General features: G+C 36.4%; 1 protein-coding gene across 5 annotated transcripts in view; it reads right to left on the bottom strand.

Annotated features, from left to right (window-relative positions):
- The window catches only part of LOC118195526 (acetyl-CoA acetyltransferase, mitochondrial-like), a 137,429-nt gene that overhangs the window by 66,538 nt on the left and 43,585 nt on the right, over positions 1-27,306 (bottom strand). For 2 of the 5 annotated variants that reach the window (XM_035366848.2, XM_085811788.1), the window contains exons 1-2: positions 5,659-5,951; positions 5,457-5,488 (exon numbers count right to left, since the gene is read on the bottom strand). In XM_035366848.2, coding sequence (XP_035222739.1) covers positions 5,457-5,468 — 12 coding nt within the window. In that variant the 5' untranslated portion in view covers positions 5,469-5,488; positions 5,659-5,951. Of the gene's footprint in view, positions 1-5,456; positions 5,489-5,658; positions 5,955-27,306 lie in introns of those variants that run through there. The other 3 variants (XM_085811787.1, XM_035366849.2, XM_085811786.1) reach the window with 3 other exon arrangements.

The following is a 27,306-nucleotide window of genomic DNA, read 5'->3' as shown; positions in this document are numbered from 1 at the left end:
GCCGAGCGATAAAGTCGCTGAACACTGGTAGTTCGGTCCGAGGTTCGAATCCCGCGAATGGGCTGGCTGCATGGGTGTTTTCGTGGTTTTCCCCATGTAAGACGTGTATACGAGCCAGTTTCCCTTAGAAAGTCCTCCACGAAGGCCTCACTCCCCTTAGGCAGATAGCCCTAGTGTGCTTTGGCATAATTAAATACACTACCACACCACACCAAATCCATACGAACCCCGTACAAACGTGAAGGAAGAAAATAATGTAACAACTGGTGTCAGAAAAGAAAAACGCAACAATATTTACACCAGAATCATAAAAGCATGTTTTGATGCTAAACATGCACCTAATTTCAAGAAAAATTAAGTAATGGCTTCTACGGAATAATTCTTATTTATTTGTTTGTTGAATAAGAATAAGCGGTACTATTCAGTTTCGGGGGCCATAAAAAATCGCCAAACTATTGTTGATGCCAAAGCTGCCAAAAATAATTGCGGCAAGAAAGGAAGTATAATAGTAAATAACTATCTAAGATTGATGCTTTAATTTAGATGAAAGGTTAATTTCATATAATACTTTTTTATTATTATAATTTATATGAAAAAGGCTAAACATGACTGAATGGAAGCATAAGAGTAAATAACTATTTCAGATCATTATTATAATTTATATAAAAATTGCTAAACATAACTGAATGGATGCCTGCATCGCTATTTCGCTACCGACTTATCGCTAAAGCATAATTTCATCTCATTTGTTGTTCAAACGTAACTTTCTATAATGAATGATGCCTATTCTTTGAAAATATTCTCGGTAAAGTGCAGAATCGCTAACTTATTTGTTTGCCACTTTTTACAAGAGTAAAAACAATTGGATTTTTGTCAATTTTTAAGTGAAAATAGGTCGATGTGTACATGGACACCGAGTATGTGCAATTCTTAAAAACGCGTCAAACAGTGGATGATTCTGCACTTTACTCAAAATTCTACTGCCGACTTTTTGTCATGGGCAATTCCCTAATTGTTAAATCCACAGGATATTAAAAAAGGATTTAAAAATTAAACTAGTATTTCAATTGTGCCTTAAGAAATATAGAATATATAAACTTATGCAATCAGAAATCAGTGCATACGCTAGATTTGGCACGCTGTTAAATGGCCCCGTTTGCTATATTTGGTGCTTTTGCGCATACATTTTCACTGCAATTTTTTACAGTCCTCAAAACGGAATAGTACCGATTAAGCAAACTAGGTATTTGTTCAAGGAAAGGGATACATACATAAAGGATTTTCCAAAAATTGTGGACTTGTGTTGTATGCGATCTATCATTTTTAGTTAGTTACTTATTTTTTAGATGACCATAATAAAACTGGTAGTTGTTTTAATAATTTTTTGGGCAGAATGGCCCACTTATTTGGTGCATTTTGTTTGTCACTTTTTACATGAAAAAGAACTGGATGCTCCTTTGAATTTTTAAGAGAAAATAGATCGATATGTACATGGACAATGTCAAGAAAGTGCACAATGCCGATTTCGTGCAATTCTCAGACTTTTTTTTTTTAAGTGAAAATAGGTCAATGTGTACATGGATACCGAGTTTGTGCAATTCTTAAAAATGCACCAAGCAGTGGGTGATTCTTCATTTTCCCCTGTGCCCATAGTTCCTCATTTGAATTTAAAAACAGTGTTTTAGTTGCACCATCTAAGAAATAAAAGCAGTATATGATATATTGCTTGATTACCAAAAATTGTGTCACATTTACATTACAGAAGGGGTAAATCCTAAAAATATTAATGCAGCCAGTCAATTTAATGGTGAATCAAATTACTAGTATTCGACAATGTTATCCATTTCACCATTAGTTGGCAACTAACTAACTAATTTTATAAACCGCTTCGTTCAATTAAGAACACTACGGTAATTAGTTGGCAAGAATGATTCTTATATATGAGGCTCAGATAGTATGCATGTCTTCCTTTTAACCTCTTCAGGACGGGTGTATCATATATGCATCAGCAGTTAATTATCTTACGAGATGGCATGCCACTTAGCCAATTCACCTTGGAGACGATTTGTTGAAGCAGTACGATCTTGCAAGATGGGATATTTCATATCGCTATGCCTAGCTTTAAATATATTCATTATAATATTTGCTTTTATCAACTGTTTTGATTTTTTCAGTAACGATATCTAAAACCAATATAATCATAAATACAGAATATCAGGAGATTCTGAAAAAATTTTTTAATTCTAAATGCAAAATAAAATATTTGACTCATCTTGATGAAATGCTGTAAAAAAACTTACTTAAATCTCTATCTAAACATGCGTAAAACATAATAAAACATATAATCAAATATTATAGCATACATCATTTAGAAAAGAGACAGTATGTGAAAATCTAGTTGCTATCATTTCATTAAGTACAAAACACATTTTCAGGCTGAACGTTTTAATTATTCCCTCCCTGCAGAATAATCCTAGGAATCTCCTCATTTTAGGCACATCTAGAGTATGTTGATTTTTTATAAAGATGGATTTTCACTTATCTTTTGTTCATAGAAATTATTACTTTTTCTAACTATTGTGTTCATTCTACAGTACAAAGTCTGTAATCCGGAATGATCTATAATCCGGACCTCAAAGCTACAAAGTTTATGCACATGCGTGTATAATATACAACGAATGGTATAAGCTAGGCTAAAATTATCTAAGGCATTTCAGTTAATGTTGAACTTGCGCTGTTACTTAATCTTCTAATTGGATCCGGCTTATTATTTTTTGCAGACTGTTAGAACAATTTTATAAAAATTAAGCTTGAATTTTCGATTATGTGAAAAAGAGTTTTCAATTCTGGAGGATTCAAAGGATCTACAAAGCGAAAGCATGTTTCGATGTCCATTAAATAAAAAGTGGAATTGCTGCAAAAAAATGGATAAAGGCCTATCGTCTCAAAATTATGCGAGAAGTATGGCATTGGAAAATCCACTATATATGACACAACAAAAAGGAACTTTTTGAATTTTTTGTGGAAGCATCTTAAACAACTTACATTGAAAGAAATGTTTAATAAAGCAAACAAATAAATATTAAGCTTTTTTTTTGTAAATTTTAATATCCTTTAGATCATAATTGTTCTTTATTTCATAAATTACGATTTCATATTTTTAATTGTATAATTTCTGCATGCCATCTTACTAGATTTAAATTAATGATCTATAATCTGGAAAAAACCCTAATTCAGAATCACCCGATCCGGAGTCCCAAGTCCGGATTACAGACTTTGTAGTGTATTACTGAAAATCAGTTTCATTTTCATAATTCGATTTAGAGTTATAAAAATGAAATTGATTTTTTGGCTAATCTTTGGAATATGGTGTTGGTGTTGGTGTATTTAATTATGGCAAAGCACACTAGGGCTATCTGCCTAAGTGGAGGGATGCCTTTCGTGGAGGACTTTCTAAGGGAAACTGGCTCGTATACACGTTACACATGGGGAAAACCACGAAAACGCCCATGCAGCCAGCCCGTTCGCGGGATTCGAACCTCGGACGGAACTACCAGTGTTCAGCGACTTTACCACTCGGCCGCTGGTGGGCCTTTGGAATATGGTAACAGGTAGTCTGGCAACATTTTGGTAAGGCGATAAAGGTTACTAGCTAGTAAGTTGGTATATTTAATTATGGCAAAGCACACTAGGGCTATCTGCCTAAAGGGAGGGATGCCTTCGTGGAGGACTTTCTAAGGGAAACTGGCTCATATACACGTTACACCTGGGGAAAACCACGAAAACACCCATGCAGCCAGCCAGTTCGCTACTAGCTAGGACTTTAGCAGTGTACATGGATAGAGTCAAGAGTGTGCACAATGCCATTTTTGTGCAATTCTGGAATGTTTTTTTAAGTGAAAATAGGTCGACGTGTACATGGATACCGTGTATGTGCAATTCTTAAAAACACGCAAGCAGTTTGCGATTCTGCACTTTCTCCCAATTTCGCACCTAATCTTCGTCATGATTAAGCACTTTTGTTCCATAAAAGTTCTAGCATAAGCGTAATTCGGCTAGCAGATTGTTGGAAAAAAATGTTGAGTAAAAAAAAAAAAAAGGCCTTTACTTCGTGAAAGTAAAATGGCGTCAAAACAAAAACTAGCATGTTGCTGTAGCAGGGTTGGTCGCCAAGTTTTCATAATCCAAAGATTAACCAATTTTTTTACTTTTTACAAGTTTACTTCTTCAATTCCTGTAAATTCATAAGGCTTCAATTACTCAACAGATCGAGTTCATGACGGAGTAGCCACTGTTCTGCTGGATTGTGTGGTGAAAGCAAAACAAACTTCCAATCAGTATCTGAGATAATTACAGTATCAAAATCACTATTCTCACTTAAATCTAGTTTCCGGTGTCAAAATAGTCACTCATGGGCTTTACAATTCGAATATTCTCTTCTTCCATTAAAAACTTTTTTTTTTCTTAGACATTGCACTATTAGTTTAACTCTATTACATGGTGCAAAAAACTTGCGTCTGCTACCTAAAGAAGATGCAAATGGAATACGAACCGGATTTCCTAAAATCACAGCTCCACTCCCAATCTTCCCATAAGGAAAAAAAATTGAAGCATTGGAAACTGCAGTGTTTATATCATGTGAAGCCAACTGCAGATCAGCTGGGTTTGTTTACCCAGCTTATCATGTGCTCGTACATAGAGTGACATTTAGCGATTTAAAAAAATTCTAAAAAAATGTATGTTTGAGAATGCATATATACAACACCCACCTGGAAGATCAATCAAGCGGCAAGCATCGGTGCATCACCCAGCTGCTAGCGACATTTGGGACTGATGCTACATATGACATATGCTATATATGACATGATGTCATATATATATATGATGCTATATATATGACACGATGTCATACATGACACACCCATCTGCAGAGTTTTTAGTTCAGCAACATGCTGTCACGAAGGGGTTAACATAAGTGTAAAATGTCAAAAAATAATATAAACAATGTATACATTAAAAAATGTAGATTTATAACTTTGGCATGATGATGACAAATACAAATAATCAACAAGAATCTTCACACATGCCACCTGTTGTGTAGAGATTTGGAACTTATGGTTTAAAATCAAACTTTTAAATTTATTTGCATATTTCCATATTAAAGAACTAGAATATCACAGAATCAAACAGCTAACCTGCAAGTTGTTCGTAAAACTGTGTTATCTAAACAAAAACCAGACAGATAGCAATGTTGGCTTGCATAAAATCTGTTATTCTATTAAAAAATTTTAATTGAGTAACAAAACTTAGTTATTTTTAAATGCAAATACCATAAAAAAATTTTGGACATAATTATAAACCAATTCATTAAAATTACACATATTAAATTAAAACATTATGAATCATATAGATATAATTTATAAATTTGTTTAAATATACTTATCTATGACACTTACATTAAGAGACATCCTGCCTAGAAGTTTATAATCTGTAAAAAAGAAAAAAAAAAAAAAAAAAAAATTAATACATTCAGATTCTGGAAAGCAGTGTATTTAATCTGTTCCTAAGAAAATGAAATTAAGTTAGTAGTTCAGAAAACACACAGATTAATTGTCCCCTCAAAAGCAAAATTTCACAGATTTTATAGAATTCAGTTACCTAAACAACCATGGAAGTAAATACTAAGCAAAGTTTTATTTTAGTTCATGCCACAAGAATGCAGTTTCAGCATTTAAATATCCGTCATAATGTTAAAGGAAAAAAGTCATGATTTCAATTTACAGTCATAGTATGAAATCATTAGTGAGAACCTATTATTTAAAGATGTACGGCTAAGATGACTGCTACAAGGAAGCATCCATAGACAGGAAAATTACCGTAACATATACATCAATTGATATTGCAACACCACGTTGCATTTTGCTTACAGTTTTCGGCATTTAAATAATAAACCTGTTTGAGCGATTACGATTAAGCGATAATCAACCTAGCTGTCTGAAGCTGGATGGCTAGGATATAGGAAGAAAGGAAGGAGTAGCACCTTTCTTTCTCTAACAGAGGAAACATTTAACTTGTAGATGTAGTAGGGTGTGAGTTTGTGATGAAATGTATGGGCGAAAATACGGTTTATCAAAGTTATATGTCCAGTTATAGTCTAGAAGCGCAAAAGACGTAAAATATCGAAGGGTATCTACACTTAAGAGAAAATTATGCTATTTTAAGTAGGGAGACTGTTAGTAAGTAATGCGAAAGAAAAGAATGATTTGAAGAATTATTTGACGGGATGGGATAAGAGTCCTGACTACGCAAAAAAACTGACAATCTCCTTTTTTCACCTTACATCACTCCGGACTAGTATCGAGACAGTTATCAGAAATTCAAAATTCTTGTGAAACGATTTAAAGATGTAAAATGCTTGCTATTTAAAGACTTTCAAGGCCGAAAGTCTATCTTGCGATAGAATTGACTTGTTCAAGTCTGAATTATGGAAGTACTGAAGTTTAGGCACATCCGACTACTACACAAGTTGTAAAGAAAATTTTCTGTACGCTCGACAGTTCTGTACACTGATCAGTTCCCTTTGCAATTCGAAACTAATGCATATTCTTTGACAGAAGAAGTAATCTTCGAAAGCAGAACAAGGAAGGATAATTAATATTTATAATACAGGAATTCATTTTAATTGACGAAACTTTCCCTAGTTTATGGACGTTCAAACTTTCGTAGTTTCTTGCAGAATACTCCAATAAAAATATGTCAATAGTTACACTATGCGACAATCAAAACTGAATCAGAGACAGTTGAGCTCTTTCAAATAAAAATTAATTCGAAGGAAATTTAGCTTCAGAAATTATGTGCACAGATTTTGAGAAAGTTAAGTCTGAGCTCAATATTCAAAATATTCATCAGAATACATCCTCTCAATTTATGCTTTAAATGAAAATTGATACAGTCTGTACTAATTATCATGTTCATGTCCATTAGTAATATGGCGACATCCTCGTGCCACTCTAGCACCTAGTGTATTGGTATGTAATGTTGAATTCCGGATCCATTTGAGTCTGTGACCAGGCCCGCGCCAAGCCTAATCGGCGCCGTCGTGCAAATGTCTAGCGAGCTCCTATATGTAGTGACGATATTAAAGGAACGGTGCTTATAATTAACATTTAAAATGAAGCATTATTAACATAATAATATGACCCTTCCCCCCCAAAAAATTTTTTCTTTTGTCTAAATATGTTAACATATTGTGCTTTGTTAAAAAAACAGACTCAAACATATTCATTGAAGAATTATACTTTCATTTATGTTACAAAAAGCCGCCCAACCGGTACAGTGGTTAGCATTGCTGACTGCCGTGCCGAAGGCATCCGGTTCGAATCCCGGAGAAGACATGGATGTTTTAAATATACAGTATCCGTGCGGCATGAGGACACTCTAACTAGGCGAGGCGAAAGTCCTCTTGAAACGTTGATGGTAGGGGAAGAGGGGTGGGAGACGCTCGGACCCGTCTTCCCAGGGTTGCTCTCCATCGGGCGAAACTTAGCTAAATCTCACTGTCACCTGCAAATTGTTCAAGGTTGTTGCCAACGACAGGCGACTGCTCCTTGCCACGAGGAATTTCATGGGCTTGGGCTGACTATAGGCCAGACAAGTGTGCATTAGTTAACAACGACATGTTGTAAAAAAGTAACACTTCAAGCGAAGCGAAATAATATACTAAACGCATTGCATACCAAATACATTGTTGAACACTATTTATTATCTTAAAATTAAAAACAAATTAATATACATATCTAATAAGTTTGAACTGAACAAATTGTTGTTCGCAGCGTAGTTTACCACAAGGTTCAACCTGTGATTACAACAGGGCACAAAAAATGCTCTAGGACTATATCCAAAATTCGATTCTGTACACCGCTATGTTGATGACAACAATACAGCTTAGAATTTCGACTGGAGATGCTACATTTCCTCCAAAAGTTTTCAAAATCTGTAGTCTATGCATAAGATCTATACTATTTATATAGCTTTGACTTTTATCAATTAATGCTATTGCAGTTTCTGACATAAGCTGAGCTGATCTTGTAAATATATGTAAACGAAAATACGTTATGCCGATGCTTATGTAAGGGTACAGGGGCGCCGTAGAAGCGTTCGACAAATTCCTAAGTCCTTACTTTGTTCTACTGTTGCAATCCTAGTAATTTGGGCAACAATTAAAATTTTATTTTTATTTTTATTTATTTTTTTAATCATTATTTTTCTTCTGTGTGATTGCTTGTTTTTATTGTTATTCTACGTAAAAAAAAAGGTACGTGCAGTTACATATTATGTCAAACCCAGTTAGTTTTTTAATTCAGAAAAGCGGCGATTTGAGCATAATTACTCGAAAAACGTTTTTTTTTTCCTTCTTTTTTTTTTCTTTTTTTTTTTACATGAACCATTTGTTTATTAAACTAAAAATTATTATCTTTCGCGAATAAAGTATAACGTTGCGCGCCTCTAACTTGCACGCAACCAAGAGGTGACTGTGAAAGCTTGTATAAACCACAGAGTCTTATAAAGGGTTTAAGTCCCTTTTTATTCAACGAAATAATTTACAATTGCGTCTTCTTGACGCTTACAAACTGTGCCACCTTGGCAGTCAAATAAAAATAATAACCTGAAAAAGAAAGTAAAGACAAGATTCTAACTACGAGGCTCTCTAAAGTAACTAACTCACCGCGTTTTACAATACCTCTGCTAATTCAGCAGACTTGAAGCTCACTGGAACAATTGCCACTACTTCCCGCCAAGCACATAGGCCGCAACGCGGGGATCTTCAATTCTCGATAACTACCTCCGCGCTCGCTAAGTAAGAATAACTCTCTCACCGAACTCGTTTCCTTCTATTTAAATCATACTACTTCCGCTGATAATTTGAATGCTTGCGCGTTCTACTCAAATTTACATATTCTGGCATTGGCAGTTCCAGGGGAAAGTAAGGCTTGACAGGAAAGATAGTTTAAACTTAAAATAAATGTTAGTTAAAATAAATATAAACCCTACATTTGCCGCTGCCAGAATTTGGAAAACTTGGAAGCAGGTCCTACAAACGACCTGTTGTAAGTTTATCTAATTCTGAACTAACTGGCAAAAGCATCGTTTACACAAAAAAATCTTATGTAACAATTATATATTAAAATTCTGTTACTCGTTACAAAGCTTTCTTCTTACAGCAACTTTTCCTGGACTTCATCAATCAATCTTGGTCTTTCCTTCCAGCATCTGGAAGGAATAAGTATCAGTATCTTTCTACATACATTATAATTTACACTTTCTTGACACAATAAATTTTTGTTTTTAACGTTTCGTTTTTCTTAGTTATTGCTTACTTCACATTCATTCAATTTTTCAAGCATTAATTTAACTTTACCCTGGCTCTCCACCATGTGTGGTGTCAAACGGGAATATTCGTGTTTTAGTCTTACAACACTTCCCCTAACCACCATGATTTGTTAGAATTCAACAACCAAATAGACACACCTTACTCGACATTCTACAACTCAATGAGCTACTTTAATATTCTTAAAAATTCAAATGTAGGTGGAGAACCCTACAAAACACATTCATTCTAACTTCCCCCTCATTCATCTTTAAACATGCAGGCTTTCGCTCTAAAGCATGACTTTACAGTTTAATACTTAAATTTTGACTTCATTGCTTTTAAGCATTCACTTTTAGCATCTACAATTTTATGCTTCTAGACTAAATTCTACTTTTACATAACATGCAAGTATTTACATACATTTACAAAAGTTTAATACATATGCTTTTTACAATTTACCATAAAATGAATAAGAGAAAATAAATTTTTACTTTACTCATTCTTCGCCAAGCTGGCGGCACTGAAACTAAAATTCTTATTAGTACAAGAATACGAAGTTATTTTTATCTTCGGCCAAATTTCGGCTTTAACATAACAGAATTAGTCTTTCGACCAACAGAAAATGCTTGTTTTTAGCTTTTACACTTAAAGAAAATAATACTTTTGCCTTAGCTAAATAAAGTAAAACAAAACTAAGTCTCAACCGAGACATATTGACTTTCGTCAAAACATAGAACTTCGTACTTATGCATAACATTTCGGAACAAAAGAGAAAAATATTTATAGAACGTTTTAACTTATCTTTGAGTTTTCGATGCTTGAAATTCCGTCATCCGTTTTTGGCAAAATTGATCCCAAGTTAGAGGTTTCATGGATGTCAATCTTCTCCTTATTGATCTCCGAGTGTCGTCCCCGTTGCTTTTTCTTTTGCGTCCTCTACATGCTGGCCTCTTGACGGAGTAATCGTCTGGTTGTTGGCCTTTGCGTTTCTGCCTGGGACGGCTGGTCTTGACGTCCTCCGGTCTGGAGTCCTTCTTGAATTTCTTCTGTTCGTCGTATTTTTGTGCCTCCTGTTGGCGTTTCAGTTTCCGGAACGGCGGCCTTGCTGTCACCTGACTCTGTGGCCGTGTGCGCGTTCTCCTTGATGTGTAATTTCTCCTGCCATCTTTTGTAGGTGGTGTTTTCGTCTTTACCACCGTTTCTTTACCCGGTTCATCTGTATTTTTGTTTTTCTTAAACGCCGGAGTTTGAAAATCATTTTTTCTTTTTGATACCGACGTCCGGGTTGTAGAAGTGCTATGTCTCTCTTCAGTTCTCCGTTTCTTGGGTGGTGGAATAGTTGTTGCAGTCTCTGGCCCTTCTATTTCGTTTAGACTTGAGTCCTGCAAGAAACTTTTAAGGATTTCAAAATCATTTGGATTATAGAATTTTTTCACCTGGTCGGGACTTGCTTTACAGATTTCCCCTCTCTCGTTTTTAAGATATAAGACTACTCCTTTGATTTCCTGAATTACATAGGGGCCTTCAAACTTTGGAGCTAGCTTTGCCATAAAATTGTCTGGGGCACTTGATAAAGAAAATTTCCGTTTCAATACTTTATCCCCAACTTTAAAATCTGCTTCATGGCGTTTTCTATCATAATATAACTTTTGTCTATTTCTTGCCGTATCCGAAGTTTTAAGCGCCTGATCAATCAACTTTTGCACGTCTTGTTGTCTAAATTCCTGCTCTCTTTGTTGCACAAAGAATAATTTATCTAAAGGCGTAATTAACTTTCTGCCTAAAAATAATTCTGCTGGAGTTTTTCCCGTAGTATCATGATGTGCCGTTCTGAAAGCATAAGCTAATTCATTTATGTAGCCATCCCAGCGCTTGTGATGTGTGCTAACGTAACTGCGAATTATTTTTACAATGTTTTTATTAACTCTTTCTGCTATGTTAGCCTGTGGTCTATACGGAACCATTTTGATATGGCGTATATCAAGTCCATTGCATATGTTTTCAAATATTTGACTAATGAATTGTTTTCCGTTATCGCTAATGACTTTTATCGGTGCACCGTATTTTAAAATGTATCTGTGTAAGAATGCATCTGCGACTGTTTTGGCTGACGCGCGTTTAAGTGGAACAATTTCTATCCATTTTGAAAAATGATCTACTATTACTAAAAGAAAACGATTTTTATTTAACTCGCTCTGGGGGAAGGGACCAAGGAGATCTATGCCTAAAATTTCATTCGGAAATGTAGCGCGAATGCTATTTATGTACCCGGCCGGGCTGTAATTAATATCATTTATTAACTGACATTGATTGCAGGACCTGACATACGCCATTACTATTTTGTATAATTGCGGGAAATATACCGCCTCGCGTACCCTTTTTATAGTCTTTCTGACCCCGAGGTGGCCCGCTGTTTTTTTTTCGTGCAACTCCTTCAAAATGCTTAATCGAAGCGAGGCTGGGATGACTGGCTTATACTCAAGATTTTCGTTTCTTGTTTTCGTATAGAATAATAAATTATCTATTATTTCATAGTTTTTTGCTCTATTTCTTATCGCATCGATATCTGTGTGCTCAAAGCTTTCGGGTCTTTCAAATAAGCATAGATATTTCCAAATTCAGGATCAGCTTTCAGTTCAGTAATAACCGTATCTCTAGAATCTAAAATTTTTGAAGTCAACACAGCGCATTTAAGTTCATTTCCTTCATCGTCCAGTTTTATACGAGAAAGTGCGTCAGCTACATTGTTTTCCTTACCCGGTTTATATTTTATTGTGATATTATATTCTTGGAGTTTTAAAGCCCATCTTATTAACCTGGGCGTTAGGTTTTTTCCCGAGTAAAGTCTACCAACAGCCGCATGATCCGAAAAGACTGTTACTGGCGATTTGCCGAAATAAACTCGAAATTTGTGTACAGCCATTAATATGGCTAATGTTTCTCTTTCTGTAGCTGTATAATTCTTTTGTGTTTGATTCAATGTTTTACTAAAAAATGCCAGCGGATGGTTATTTTGCATAAGAACCGCACCCACCGCATAGTCTGATGCATCTGCCGCAATTTCCAGGTTTTCGTCCCCCTCAGGGAATTTTAAAACAGGGGCATTAATAAGCGCTTTTTTAATCTTTCAAAAGCTGTGTTAGCTTCAGCTGTCCACGTAAATTTACTCTTTTTTCTTTTGATTACTAAGAGTGGTTCAACAATATTAGCGAAATCTTTTATGAAAGATCGATAGTAAGAACATAGTCCAAGGAAAGACGAAAGTTTCTTGGCGGTGTTGGGCGGTGGGAAATTCTTAATAGCTTTTATTTTTGAATCTTGCGTTTCTATACCCTTTTGCGAAATTTTATAACCGAGATATTTAAGTTCTTTAGTTGCGAACTTGCATTTTGAGGCGTTAATTGTAAGACCGGCCTCTTTTAATAATTTAAAAACTTGTTCGAGGTCATTAATGTGTTGTTCCAACGTATTACTCGTTATAATTATATCATCTAGATAAATTAAAGTAGATTTTCCTAGGACAGGCTTTAGAACAATGTCCATAGCTCTCTGGAATGTTGATGTGGCCCCACACAACCCAAAAGGCATGCGTAAAAATGCATAAGTGCCCGATTTTGTTATAAACGCGGTTTTATGTATATCTTCGGGTCTCATAGCTATTTGATAGTAGCCAGACGTTAAGTCCAAAGTAGACATATATCTCGTCGATTTGATCTGTCTAATGATCTCGTCTATAACCGGCAAAGGGTAAACTGGAAATTTAGTTATGCTATTTAGTTTTCTATATTCGATAGCAAACCTCCAAGCCCTTTTATCCGAAGGAGGAAACTCGTTCTTTTTCCTACATAGTACGACTGGACTCGCGTACTCACTATTTATGGGCGTTATTATTTTATTCTTTAACATCTCCTGAATATGTTCTTCGATGATTAAGTCTTTTTGTTTATCATAGCGATACGGTTTAGTCCTACAAGGTTTTTCGGCATTTAATTGAATCTTGTGAGTCACGATCTGACAGTTTCCCGGTTTTTCTGAAAACAAATGAGAAAAATTACTCACCACTTGCTGTATTGCTTTACTTTCCTGGCCATTCAAATGGCTAAGGTCCAATTCAGGTGTCTCCACCGGTTCCACCACCCTCTGGTCCATCTCCAGCACCACGGAACTATCTTGAAAATTTAATTTGGCCCTCGCGGCCCTTAAAAAGTCCATACCTAAAATAAGAGAGTGTTGGAGGTCTTTCACCACAAAAATTAATACTTTGAGATTTTCCTCTTTTATCTGTAAGTTTAATGATACTTTCCCGATGCAGTGACATGTTTTTCCTTGCGCCGCTATAATTTCCGTATTTCTAGTTTTAAATAGTCGTATCCTATAAAAATTCTTTTTGAAGAACTTTTCACTCATGAAATTTCCTTCTGCCCCTGTATCGATGAGGGCTTCTACTGGTACATCGCCAACCAGGACTTGTATAATTGGTAGCTGTGAGTTTTTTACGATGACTGTATTTAGATGTCTATTTGAGGGTTTTTCTAAAACTTCCGGGGTCTGGACCCTCCCTTTCACAGGCCCGTCTAGTCGTTTAAAGCTTTCCTTTCAATCTGTGTCTTCTGGGTACGCGGATGCTTATTTTCAAATTTTCTTTTTGGGCCTTGACCTTCGAGTTTCGATGCGTTAGCTTGATAGTTCTTTCCCCCATATGAGCTATTTCCATTTCTGATTTCCTCCTTCCTTCTGGTACTTTGAGAATATGTTTCCCCTCTCGCTCTTTCCGCTATTCTGCGATTTTGAAATTTCACCGCCAATTCGAAAAGTTCCTGCAATGTGGTTGGGTTTCTAATTTCAAAGTAGTCTTGGACAGCGGGCAACAATCTTGGTAATATTATTTCAATTATCTCCGCATCGGGTTTTTTCCCATACAGCATACCCGTTAGCTTGATTTTTCGTAAAATAAAGTCCGTCAATTGTGCTGTATCCCGTTGATAGAAACTATATAGCTCGGCTTCCAGCCGTGCGCGATCTTTCACTATGGGGAAGGCCTTTACTAACGATTTTTTGAAATTTTCAAATGTATACGTCGGGCTTCCAAATTCACCTAGAAGAAATTTGCCTATATTTTTCCACCATAGCGCGGCCTGTCCTCTTAGTGCTGATGTGGCGATGGCAACTTTTTGTCTTTCAGGCACAGGGTAGAGCTGAAAGTGGTTTTCTATTCCTTCTAAAAATACGGACACCGAATTTTTTCCGTCGAAATAGACGTTTGGCTTGATTGATGCTCTCAAAGTCTGGACCAGGTATCCAAATCCTTCTAACTGCGTTGTCATTTCTTGGTGTTGTCCAGCGGCTTCCATCCAGTTTTCGGCCATTTCAGTTCGATAAGTGTTCGGGCGCCAATATAACGTCGCGCGCCTCTAACTTGCACGCAACCAAGAGGTGACTGTGAAAGCTTGTATAAACCACAGAGTCTTATAAAGGGTTTAAGTCCCTTTTTATTCAACGAAATAATTTACAATTGCGTCTTCTTGACGCTTACAAACTGTGCCACCTTGGCAGTCAAATAAAAATAATAACCTGAAAAAGAAAGTAAAGACAAGATTCTAACTACGAGGCTCTCTAAAATAACTAACTCACCGCGTTTTACAATACCTCTGCTAATTCAGCAGACTTGAAGCTCACTGGAACAATTGCCACTACTTCCCGCCAAGCACATAGGCCGCAACGCGGGGTTCTTCAATTCTCGATAACTACCTCCGCGCTCGCTAAGTAAGAATAACTCTCTCACCGAACTCGTTTCCTTCTATTTAAATCAAACTACTTCCGCTGATAATTTGAATGCTTGCGCGTTCTACTCAAATTTACATATTCTGGCATTGGCAGTTCCAGGGGAAAGTAAGGCTTGACAGGAAAGATAGTTTAAACTTAAAATAAATGTTAGTTAAAATAAATATAAACCCTACAAAAGGATTGACATATTTACGGAGTACCACTGAATTTCAAATATACCTATTTGAGATTTGGAGTGAAGTAAAAATATACACGGTATTCTGAAATAAAAAATTGGCCATTTTCTGGTTTTTAACTATACGGAAAACCGAAGGAAATTGTTTCATTATTTTCATTACGTCTTTAAATTTGTTTATGTGAGTATCGTTTGCTTCATTTTATTGTTGCAAACAGCGTAAATTCCTTTTGTTTTTCTTCTTTTAGTTTTGAACTTTAAGTGTGGCAACAAGATAATTGATTGAGAGAATTGTGTTTGTGACAGCCATGTAGAATGGCTCGCTTATTTTATATCAATTATTTCGCATCGCTGACAAGTGTAATAAAATAAAAGTGTAGGAATACAGTCCATTTGTTGATTGATTATAGTTTGTGAAACATATTAAGTTTTAAGAACATTTATTGTTGGTCAAAAGTCTAGCCGGAGAGCTAGTGAAGATAGTGACTGTTCTAAGTGTATTCTAACAACGCAAATATGCATATGGTTGGTGAAAATTATCCACTTTGTGAGGTAAGTGGATTTTGAACAAAAATTCGTTTAATTTGTTGTTAAATTTTAAGAACAATGTTGTAATACAACATAGAATTCGATTTCATTTTAATAATAGTGTTAAGTGATTTAAGAACAATTTCTAATTTAAGTGATTTAAGATAAATTTCTTTATGCTTGATCAGACAGCCTGGCTCAGTAAAAGTAGGCGGCCAGTGCAACTCTGATTAAAAATCTAGTTATAACCACGTGCAGTGCTGATAAGCACTACGTGTTTCTGTGACTCCTTCTCCTATTTTCTTCTTTCTATGTATTTCTTTCTCCTGATGAGGAGGGACCTTTAGCTGCCCTCGAAATCGATTGAGTGTTTCATTATATTTACGCTAAATATAAGGTTGTTTTTTACGATTTTGATTGTCACATTAGCGTGTTTCTCTTCTAGTCTACATGTCAACATTGCTTTAAGAAGCATCACAGTATTTTGCATATTGTAAATAATTCAAAGAATAAAACTCAGTTAAACAGTATATCTCCGCCTACGCAATCTGTCATTAAAAGAGATGAATTAACGAGTCCTAAGGACGTTTCAGCCACAGTTTGTGCCTCTCATTATGATTCGAATGCAAAAGGTAATCAAACCAGTCACATTTTATTGTGTACTGCTTTAATAAAAGTTCAAAATTCTAAGCAACAATTTGTGAAGTGTAGATGTTTATGTGACACTGGATCTCAGAGATCATTTATTTCAAGGGATTGTGTGAAGAAATTAGGATTACGAGTGAAAGATAATTCCATTTCTGTATCATGTCTAGGAGAATTTAATACTATAAGTAATGGGGAAGTCGATTTAGTATTCACTTCTCATTTTAAAAGTGATATTCGTGTATCAACATCAGCGTTTGTACTGGACAAGGTGACAGATAACATTCCCTATGTATCTTTGCCATCAATCATCTTCGATAACTTCAGTGATTTACAATTAGCTGATCCATTATTTTACAAGTCACAACCAGTTGACATTTTATTTGGAGTAAATGTATTTCTGCATTTAATGACGGGAGAAATTGTCAAACGTGGTCCTGATCTACCATTTGCTCTAAATTCGAGGTTGGGATGGATAATTTCGGGTACTACAAATTTTGAATCTACAAATTTTGAGCCAGTATATGTAAATAATTTGAATACAAACACAGATGAGTTAGTAAATTCTTTCTGGGAGTTAGAAAAGTTTCCAAATGTACAACCTTTAACAAATGAAGAAAAACTTTGTGAAGAACATTTTAAAAACTCGCATTTTAGAGACACATCAGGTCGTTATTCAGTTGCATTACCATTCAAACATAATAGAGATATTCTAGGTGACTCCCGTAAAGTGGCGTACAGAAGATTTCAATACTTGGAGAAGAGACTGTTATCTATGAAAGAAATTTACAACCAGTATATTCAGTTTATGAAAGAGTACTTTTCACTAGAACACGTAGAATTAGTGCCAGACACAGATTATGAATTAGAGAATAAACACTATTATATCCCACATCACTTCGTGTTGAAGGACTCTAGCTTAACAACAAAATTGAGAGTTGTTTTCGATGCGAGCGCTAAAACAACCACAGGTGTTTCTTTAAATGATACACTAATGATAGGCCCAAAAATACAAGATGACTTAAATTGTATTTTACTAAGATTTAGACTTCATAACATTGCAATAACCGCTGATATTAAAATGATGTACAGACAGATAAAGGTTCATGAAAAAGATAGAGATTTTCAGAGACAATTATGGAGAGATATGCGTATAAACAAATACAAGTTTGTCGTTTGAAAACAGTTACATATGGAACTGCAGCTGCTCCATATCTTGCAACCAAAGTTTTGAGTCAGTTTATCAGGTTCAATGTTCCTTCTTACCTTCTTCGGGAACATGCAAGGACCTGACTCGGAACAGAGAGCTTACTAAAGCTATGTTCAAAACTGTGGAAAGTAAACAGGATACACAAGAAGGGTATACTAAACCCTTTATTTTTCTCTATTTACAATGACTTCCGTACTTCGGAATACACCGACCCGCTACTTGGGGTCAAAACGTAAATGTATAAAAATAAAACTAAACTCTAATTTAACTTTAGAATAATAAACGTGGAAGATTGGCCTTATATTAACAGGAAGCGTATGTAGTACAGAGAACTGTGAACACTACAATTCGTTTAAAATTTATCAAGAGGATTAAAACCTCTGGCCTGGAAGGCAACAAGCAACTGCGTAACTTCTAAGGTAAGCGGCCTGCTTCGACTCACTGCTTCCTCTCTCTCGCTTGGCAAAAAGCCACAACTTAAATACTTGGCGTTCGCCAGACAAACTTTGCATAAAAACCTTAACGCTTATAATTCTGGCCGGAAGTAGAAAATAAGAAGTGATAGTAAAGATTTAAAATAAAATAAACGTTAGTAAAACTTAAGATCCTTACATACTTCACGCCAGAGTTAATTAGTTTGAAACTGAGGTCTAAAACGACCTTGTTGAAAACTTTTAGCTCTAGAATCTAACGCGAGACCAATCTTTTACAAACATTTTTCGCTAGAAACTAGAAATTTAAAAGAAAGAAATTTGTTTTTACAATAGCAGCTCCCAGGACACACAATTTTTTTTCATCTGTACTGCATCTAAACAGGAGCTTTTATTCAAATCTGGTTCCTTCCAGAGATCTGGAAGGAAAACTAGTTTAATGAAATGTTACACAATGAAATGGCAAGTAACATGTAGAATTATATTTCTCTTAACATTCTTATTTCATTCATAACTATTTTAGTTATCTCTCCCCGTGCTCTCTGACATGTGTTGTAAAAGAACACCAAACACGAATGTGTTTCTGTCTACGTGTTCAACACTTCCTCCTACAATCAAAACACTAACGTGTTAAAATTCAACATAACAAGACCTCTTAACACACCCTAATTTCAACTCTAAACCCTGAGGTACTATTCTGAAAGTGGCTAACTCTGAAGTGTAGCGTCAGAGAGCCTAACTACATTCATTCAACCTTTAACACATATTCACATTACTTTTCTCTCTCTCTCTTTTTTTTTTTTTTTTTTTTTTTTCAGTCTCACGAATAAGTTTAAAATTTTTGGCATTACTTTCACTTTTACCATATCACAGTATTTCTTAACATTTAAAATAACAGTTCACATTGTATATAAGAACATATTGACATGCCGTTAATTTTACGCATTTTAAAACATACATTAGTAGTACATTGTTAACTTCTATTCTTTTCCAAGCAAGTGCCAATTCTTCTACATTGAAATACTACATTTCAAAAGTCTTTCAGACCAAAACTTCTTTCTGGCCAGAATCTTTTAAATAAAATTTATACAATAACTTTTACAATATTCAAGTAGTTACACAATCCTATTATACATCAACTTTAGTTTTACTTGCGAGTAATTGAAAAACATAATACCAAAATAGGTAACAACTCATTTCTCGCCTTTTTGGCGATAAAGGTAGACCTCACATGAGGTAAAACTTCTTGAAATCTGCCACTTGCAGTAAGAATGAAAGATTAACTTAAGTTTGCAAAGTAACATAAAATTTTACTTATCTTTGTGATATTCGGACATTCTTTTCTCAGCCCAGTCCTGGAAGTTAGCGAAGATTCTAGTTTGATTTATCCTCCTTCTTGTGCGGGCTCGCACTTCAGTTCCTTCCTCTAGAAGCTTTCTTTTCCCTCCAGTTCGGTCACCCTTGAATACCTTCTTTTTCGCCTCTGCCTGTGGTCTTGGCCGTTTGATGGCAGCTGGTCTTGGCGGAACCGGGACACTTCTCTCTCGTTCCTGCTTGGACCTCGTTGCTGGCCGTTCAAATTTTCCTTGTAACTTTTCCTCCGCAGTTCGGCGGCCCTTCCGCAGTTCGGCGACATTTGCTGCGGAGAGTCCTGTCCGATGAGTAGATCTTCCGTTTGGGAGCCGGGTTACAGTTGCCGTTATTTCTCCTGGCTCTCTTTGCATTCGTCGTACATCTCCCTTCTTCATTCTGGGGGTGGTCGTGCGCTCTCTTTTGTGGTCGGTGGAACGGCTTCTTTTTCTTGTTACCTTCAATTTTCCAACGGGGAAACTTCCTTTTCAATTGCTCCTGCCTCCTAATGGCTTGTCCTTGTGCTTGACGCTGTTCCACCTCTGGAGCTTGTGCCTGCCGTGCCGGATCCTGCAAAAGATCTGTAAATATTTGCATTTTATTACGGTCATAGTATGGTTTTATTTGATCAATGTTTGCGGAGCATGTTTCACCATTCCTGGCTTTTAACACCACTACAGCGGGAGTTATTTTTTCTATGACATATGATCCTTCAAATCGTGGAAAAAATTTGGCGGTTTTATCTTCTGGTGCTGAAGAAAGTGAATGGTTAATTTTTAAAACTTCATCCCCTACTTTATAAGTTACTCCCCGTCGTTTCAAATCATAATAGAGCTTCTGTTTTCTTTGTGCTACTTCCGTATTCCTCTTTGCTTCCTTAATTAGTTTTTCTATATCACCCATTTTAAATTCTGGGGCTCTTTGTTGCACATAAAATAATTTATCTAACGGCGTTATAATCTTTCTGCCTAGAAATAACTCAGCAGGAGTTTTGCCCGTTGTATCATGTTTTGCGGTCCTAAGGGCGAAAGCAAATTCATTGACATAGTTATCCCAGCTTTTATGAAAATTTTTAACATAACTACGGATAATTTTCACTATATTTCTATTGACCCGTTCAGCTATATTTGATTGCGGCCGATACGGGACCATTTTTAAATGACGTATGCCCAGTTTTTTGCACATGTCTTCAAATATATTACTTACAAATTGAGGACCATTACCGATATAACTTTTAGGGTCGCCCCGTATTTTAAAATATATTTATTTAAAATAGAATCAGTAACTAATTTCGCGGAGGCTCGTTTTAAGGGAACAATTTCGGTCCACTTACTAAAATGATCAACCATAACAAGGAGATAGCGACTTTTATTTAACTGACTTTTTGGGAAAGGGCCCAATAAATCGATGCCAATTATTTCATTTGGAAATTCGGATTTAATACTATTTAGAAACCCGGCCGGGCGGAAATTAATATAATTAACTGCTTGACATGTTGGGCAGGACTGGACATACGCCCTTGTTAACTTTTGCAGTTCAGGAAAGTAGATTGCCTCGCGTACGCGTTGGATAGTTTTTCGAATACCAGCATGAGAAGCTAAAGGGCTGTCATGGAGCTCCTGCAGGATATTTAATCTAAGACTAGCTGGGATAACAGGTCGAAATTCGTTGTTGGAATTCGTAGTTTTTGTATAAAATAATAGACCATCTATTAGTTCGTAATGGGCCGCCCTATTTCTTATCGCCACAATATCTTGGTGGCTAAAATTTTCAGGATCATTTAAATACTCATAAATGTTTCCAAACTCAGGATCCTTACCCAGTTCGGTTATTACAGTTTCTCGGGAATTTATTGTACATGCTGTGAGCATTGCCACCTTTACAGTATTACCTTCTTCATCTATTTTTATTCTAGATAGGGCATCTGCTACGATATTTTCCTTTCCGGGGGTATGCTTGATTACCAGATTATATTCTTGCAGCTTCAGTGCCCATCTTATTAACCTTGGGGATAAGTTTTTCCCTGAGTACAATCTAGTTACCGCCGCATGATCAGAGTACACTGTTATCGGCGCCTTTCCAAAATAGACTCGGAACTTTTGCACTGCTAACAGAACTGCAAGTACCTCTCTCTCGGTCGCGGAATAGTTTCTTTGTGTTTGATTTAAAGTTCGGCTAAAAATGCCACGGGCTGCTGATTTTGCGAAAGTACTGCTCCTACCGCATAATCCGAAGCATCCGCTGAAATTTCTAAATTCTCATCCTTTTCAGGAAATTTCAACACAGGGGCTTGCGTTAATGCTTGTTTTAATTTTTTGAAAGCACTATTGGCTTCGGCCGTCCACGAGAATCTTGCCTTTTTCCTTTTTAATTTTAACAATGGCTCAGCGATAGCCGCAAAATCTTTTATAAAGGACCTATAATATGAAAGTCCTAGAAAAGAAGAGAGCTTCTTTGCCGTGTTTGGAGTCGGATACTTTCGTACAGCGATTATTTTTGATTCGTCTGTCTCTATTTCCTTCTGAGATATCTTGTAACCTAAATATTTTAATTCAGGGGCTGCAAATTTGCACTTTTCGACATTAACTTTTAGACCGGCCTCATTTAATAAAGAAAACACCTGTCTTAAGTACTGTACATGTTGGTCGAGATTATCACTAGTAATAATGATATCGTCTAAATAGATAAATGTGGACTTTCCAAGAACAGGTCTTAACACAATGTCCATGCATCGCTGAAATGTTGCCGGGGCGCCTGAAAGGCCAAACGGCATACGCAAAAATGCATAAGTGCCAGACTTGGTTATAAAAGCAGTCTTAGGCACGTCCTCAGGCCTAACCCCTATTTGAAAATTACCAGTCGTTAAGTCTAAAGTCGTCATAAATTTGGTTGATTTTATGTTCCTTAGAATTTCTTCAATGATCGGTAACGGATATACCGGATATTTAGTTATGGAGTTTAATTTACGGTAATCAATAGCGAATCTCCACCTTTTTGGATGCGTCAAAGGATAGTCATTATTTTTTTTACATAAAACCACCGGGCTAGCATAACTACTTGAGATGGGCGTTATGATCTTTTTACGTAGCATATCGGTAATATGCCATTCTATAATTTTTTCCTTATTCTTATCATACCGGTATGGTTTTTGGCGAACTGGCATTGCATCTCCGGTGTCAATACTATGGTTACTAACCTGAGTAAATCCTGGAATATCACTAAATAACGAAGCAAATTCACTTACCACTTGTCGGATTCTTCCTTGCTCGTCATTAGGGAGGTGGTCAAGTTTTAACATCGGCGGTTCAGCCTTTTCTGCAAGAACTGATTTCATTGTCAGCTTAAGGGACGCTTCATTAAAATCCAGTGTTGCTTGTGCGTCTGAAAGAAAATCTATTCCTAAGATTAAATGTGCTTGCAGATTCTTTACTATAAAAAACATCACCTTTACTTGTTCGTCCTTGATACGGATATACAAAGGTACTTTACCTATGCACTTACATTTTCCTCCTTGCGCCGCTAACACTGTCGTATTATCCGAATTATATATGCGGTATTTCCGAAAATACTTCCTAAAAAAATCTTCTCCCACACAGGAACACTGCGCGCCTGTATCCAGGAGTGCGGTGGCTGGGATATTATTCAACAACACTTCAATCTTCGGAAGAGTCAGATTTTTCACCATTACTGTATTTAACTTGTAGGAAGAGGGGTTTTCGTGGCCTTCGGATTTCCGCACCCTCCCGTCAGCAAAAATCCGTTTTAGTTTAAATCCTTTTTTGTTTCCATGCTTTCCTTCTTTTTCCACTGGCCTTGAGACTTTTTTCCTGGTTGCTATTGAACTGTCGACGTTCGCCGGCTGTTTTTGAATGCTCGGGTTTCCTTGCCCACTGATTCGCTTTGCCTCCGTAGCTGTGTGCTTGAGTTTGCTGTAGTCTTGGCGTACCAAATTGGTTTCGCTGTTGATATTGGCGTCTTCTTTCAATGTCCGCCGTTCTTCTACTTTCAAACTGGATTGCTAGCTCAAATAACCTTTCCAGCGTAGTCGGATTTCTTAATTCAATAAAGTCTTGCACTTGGGGCAGTAAACTCTGCAAAATCACTTGAATTATTTCAGGATCCGGACGGTTTCCATACAAGAGTTTGAAGACGTCAATTTTTCTTAAAATAAAGCTTGAGATGTTTCCGATTCTTTGTTGATATATACTGAAAATTTCCGTTTGTAATTTCGTATGATCCCTTACGATAGGGAAGGCTTTTAGTAGGGCAGTCTTGAAATTCTCGTAAGTATAGGTGGGACTTCCTGCTTGACCCAAGATACTTCTGCCTATACATTTGAACCAGTTAAGCGCTTGGCCCCTCAAAGCGCTGGTAGCTAAGGTAACTTTTTGAAACTCGTGCACGGGGTAGAGCATGAAGTGGTCATCCAATTTTTCCAAAAACTGGTTACCGGTGAGTTTCCATTAAATGTTGCTTCTGGTTTCATCGAAGCGCGCATGGTCTGGACGATGGAACCAAATCCTTCCAGGGCGACAGCTGGCATTTCTGGATTCTGAGCCGTTTCTGCAGGCAGCACAGGTTCTTCTTGAAACTCGGCCATGGTTATTCTTCTTCGTTGGGCGCCACTATCAGGTTCAATGTTCCTTCTTACCTTCTTCGGGAACATGCAAGGACCTGACTCGGAACAGAGAGCTTACTAAAGCTATGTTCAAAACTGTGGAAGTAAACAGGATACACAAGAAGGGTATACTAAACCCTTTATTTTTCTCTATTTACAATGACTTCCGTACTTCGGAATACACCGACCCGCTACTTGGGGTCAAAACGTAAAAGTATAAAAATAAAACTAAACTCTAATTTAACTTTAGAATAATAAACGTGGAAGATTGGCCTTATATTAACAGGAAGCGTATGTAGTACAGAGAACTGTGAACACTACAATACGTTTAATATTTATCAAGAGGATTAAAACCTCTGGCCTGGAAGGCAACAAGCAACTGCGTAACTTCTAAGGTAAGCGGCCTGCTTCGACTCACTGCTTCCTCTCTCTCGCTTGGCAAAAAGCCACAACTTAAATACTTGGCGTTCGCCAGACAAACTTTGCATAAATACGTTAACGCTTATAATTCTGGCCGGAAGTAGAAAATAAGAAGTGATAGTAAAGATTTAAAATAAAATAAACGTTAGTAAAACTTAAGATCCTTACATACTTCCCGCCAGAGTTAATTAGTTTGAAACTGAGGTCTAAAACGACCTTGTTGAAAACTTTTCGCTCTAGGCCAATCTTTTACAAACATTTCTCACTAGAAACTAGAAATTACACAAATGGTCGACAAGTGAACCGTCGTTGTTAAAAACTTCTGGCTTAACAAACACAGATAGTGACAATATTCATCGTGTAATAGAAGACAAACCATTGAAAGTTCTGGGATTGGAATGGCATCCGGACAATGATGAATTCAAATGTAATGTCGGTGTAATAGAGTATCAAAGTGTTCCGACTAAAAGAATTATTTTGTCATTCGTAGCAAAACTATTCGATCCATTGGGGTGGATAGCTCCGTTTGTAATCCTCGCTAAAACGATCCTTCAGCAATTGTGGAAATTACACTTATCATGGGATGATCCTGGAACAGAAGAGATCAATCGAAATTGGAGAAATCTATGTAGAGAAGTTAAACTTTTGAATTCTATAAATATACCTAGGAAAATTCTGCTACCTGATTATTTTCGATGTGAACTTCACGGATTTTGTGATGCGTCTGAAAGAGGTTATGAAGCAGTTATTTATATCAAAACTTGCAATAACTCTGACATTAATGTTAAACTTGTAACAGCTAAAACTCGTGTAGCACCATTAAAATCTATTACGATTCCAAGACTGGAATTATGTGCAGCAGTGTTATTGGCACGCTTGATTCAGTCTGTAAAAACTGCATTAGTTATAAATTTTGATTTAGTGCAAGCTTGGAGTGATTCACAAATCGTGTTGTCATGGCTAAGGCCAGATCCTAAAAAATGGCAAGTATTCGTATCCAATAGAGTTTCTGAAATACAATCCATCTTACCACCTGAGAACTGGAGTCATGTTGATGGAAAGGAAAATCCAGCTGATTGTGCTTCACGTGGATTATTTCCTGCAGAACTATTATCTCATCAATTGTGGTGGAATAATCATTCTTGGTTAAAGTGCAGTGAGATTGCCTTGTCTAAAAATATTCTTATAGATGAAGAGGCATTACCAGATGCACGTAAAACAGTCTCATTTGTAGTTTCTGAACCTGTACAGGAACTTGCTATTATATCAAATATATCTTCATTTCCAAAGTTACAACGCATATTTGCTTGGATATTAAGATTCATATCGAATTCTAAAGTAGCATATCTAGAAAGAAATACGTCTTTTTTATCTAGTAATGAAATTCAAGCTGCAACTTTCTGTATTGTCCGAATAATACAGCGATTTCACTTTTTTAAAGAAATTCAATGTTTGGAGTTGGGAAAGGTCTTACTTACAAACAGCAACCTCCTTAGCTTGTGTCCAATTTTAGATGACAACAAAGTGTTACGTGTAGGAGGAAGACCGAAAAATGCGCAACTATCAGAAAATGAAAAACATCCAATCTTATTACCTTCAAAGCACAATCTGACAGAAATCATAATTAGACACTTTTATGTCAAATATCTGCATGCAGCACCGGAACTTCTTCTATCTTTAATTAGACAGCAATTTTGGATCATAGCTGCTAGATCTGCTATCCGAAAAGTAGTAAGATCTTGTATCACGTGTTGCAAAATTAGAGCTAAAACTGCAAGTCAAATAATGGCTGATCTACCGGAATCTAGAGTAACACAATCGCGACCATTTCATCGAACTGGAATAGATTTCTCTGGACCGTTCATGATTAAACATCGTGCAGGACGTGGACAAAAATCATTTAAATATTACGTATGCTTATTTGTGTGTTTTGTAATCAAGGCAGTACATCTTGAAGTGGTAGAAGATTTGTCAACAAAGGCATTTTTAAGTGCATTGAAACGATTTATTGCAAGAAGAGGGAAACCATTTGAGATTTATAGTGACTGCGGTACTAACTTTAAAGGTGCAGACAAAGAAATCAGAAAATGTTTTTTGCAATGTAAGCAAAATCAAGAAATTCACAAATTTTTGTCTTTAGAGGAAATAAAATGGATATTCAACCCGCCATCATCTCCCCATTTTGGTGGACTATGGGAATCGGCAATAAAGTCAATGAAATTACATCTAAAAAGGACTGTTGGTGATACTGTGCTGACCTATCCGGAATTTCAGACCTTGATATCGCAGGTTGAGGCTTGTCTCAACTCTAGGCCATTGTGTCCAACATCGGCTGATCCAAATGATTTAACTGCATTAACACCTGGTCATTTCCTAATAGGAACGTCTTTAACTGCCATACCTGAACCAGACCTAAATTATAGTTCCTTCAATCACATTGGCAGATGGCATGTGAGACAGTTTATTTTTCAGCACTTCTGGAAAAGATGGAGTCGAGAATACCTGTCTCAACTTCAACAAAGACCTAAATGGCAAAAATGTCAAAACAATTTAGAAGTCAATGACTTAGTCCTCATCAAAGAAGACAACCTTCCGCCTCTTAAATGGAGGTTAGGGAGAATAATTGCTGTTCATCCGGGCTCAGATCAAAGAGTCAGAGTTGCTAGTATTAAAACTGTCATGGTGTCATTAAACGACCAGTCGTGAAATTGTGTCCTCTTCCTATTCAGACTAAAGAACTATGAACTGCTTCGCATATAATATTTTGTATTATTT

This window comes from Stegodyphus dumicola, chromosome 2 (assembly GCF_044657685.1).
Source record: "Stegodyphus dumicola isolate Sdum_Otavi_A_Nest chromosome 2, ASM4465768v1".
NCBI classification, from domain to species: domain Eukaryota; kingdom Metazoa; phylum Arthropoda; class Arachnida; order Araneae; family Eresidae; genus Stegodyphus; species Stegodyphus dumicola.
Note: the sequence above shows the minus strand (reverse complement) of the source record. Positions and strands in the feature narration are given on the sequence as shown.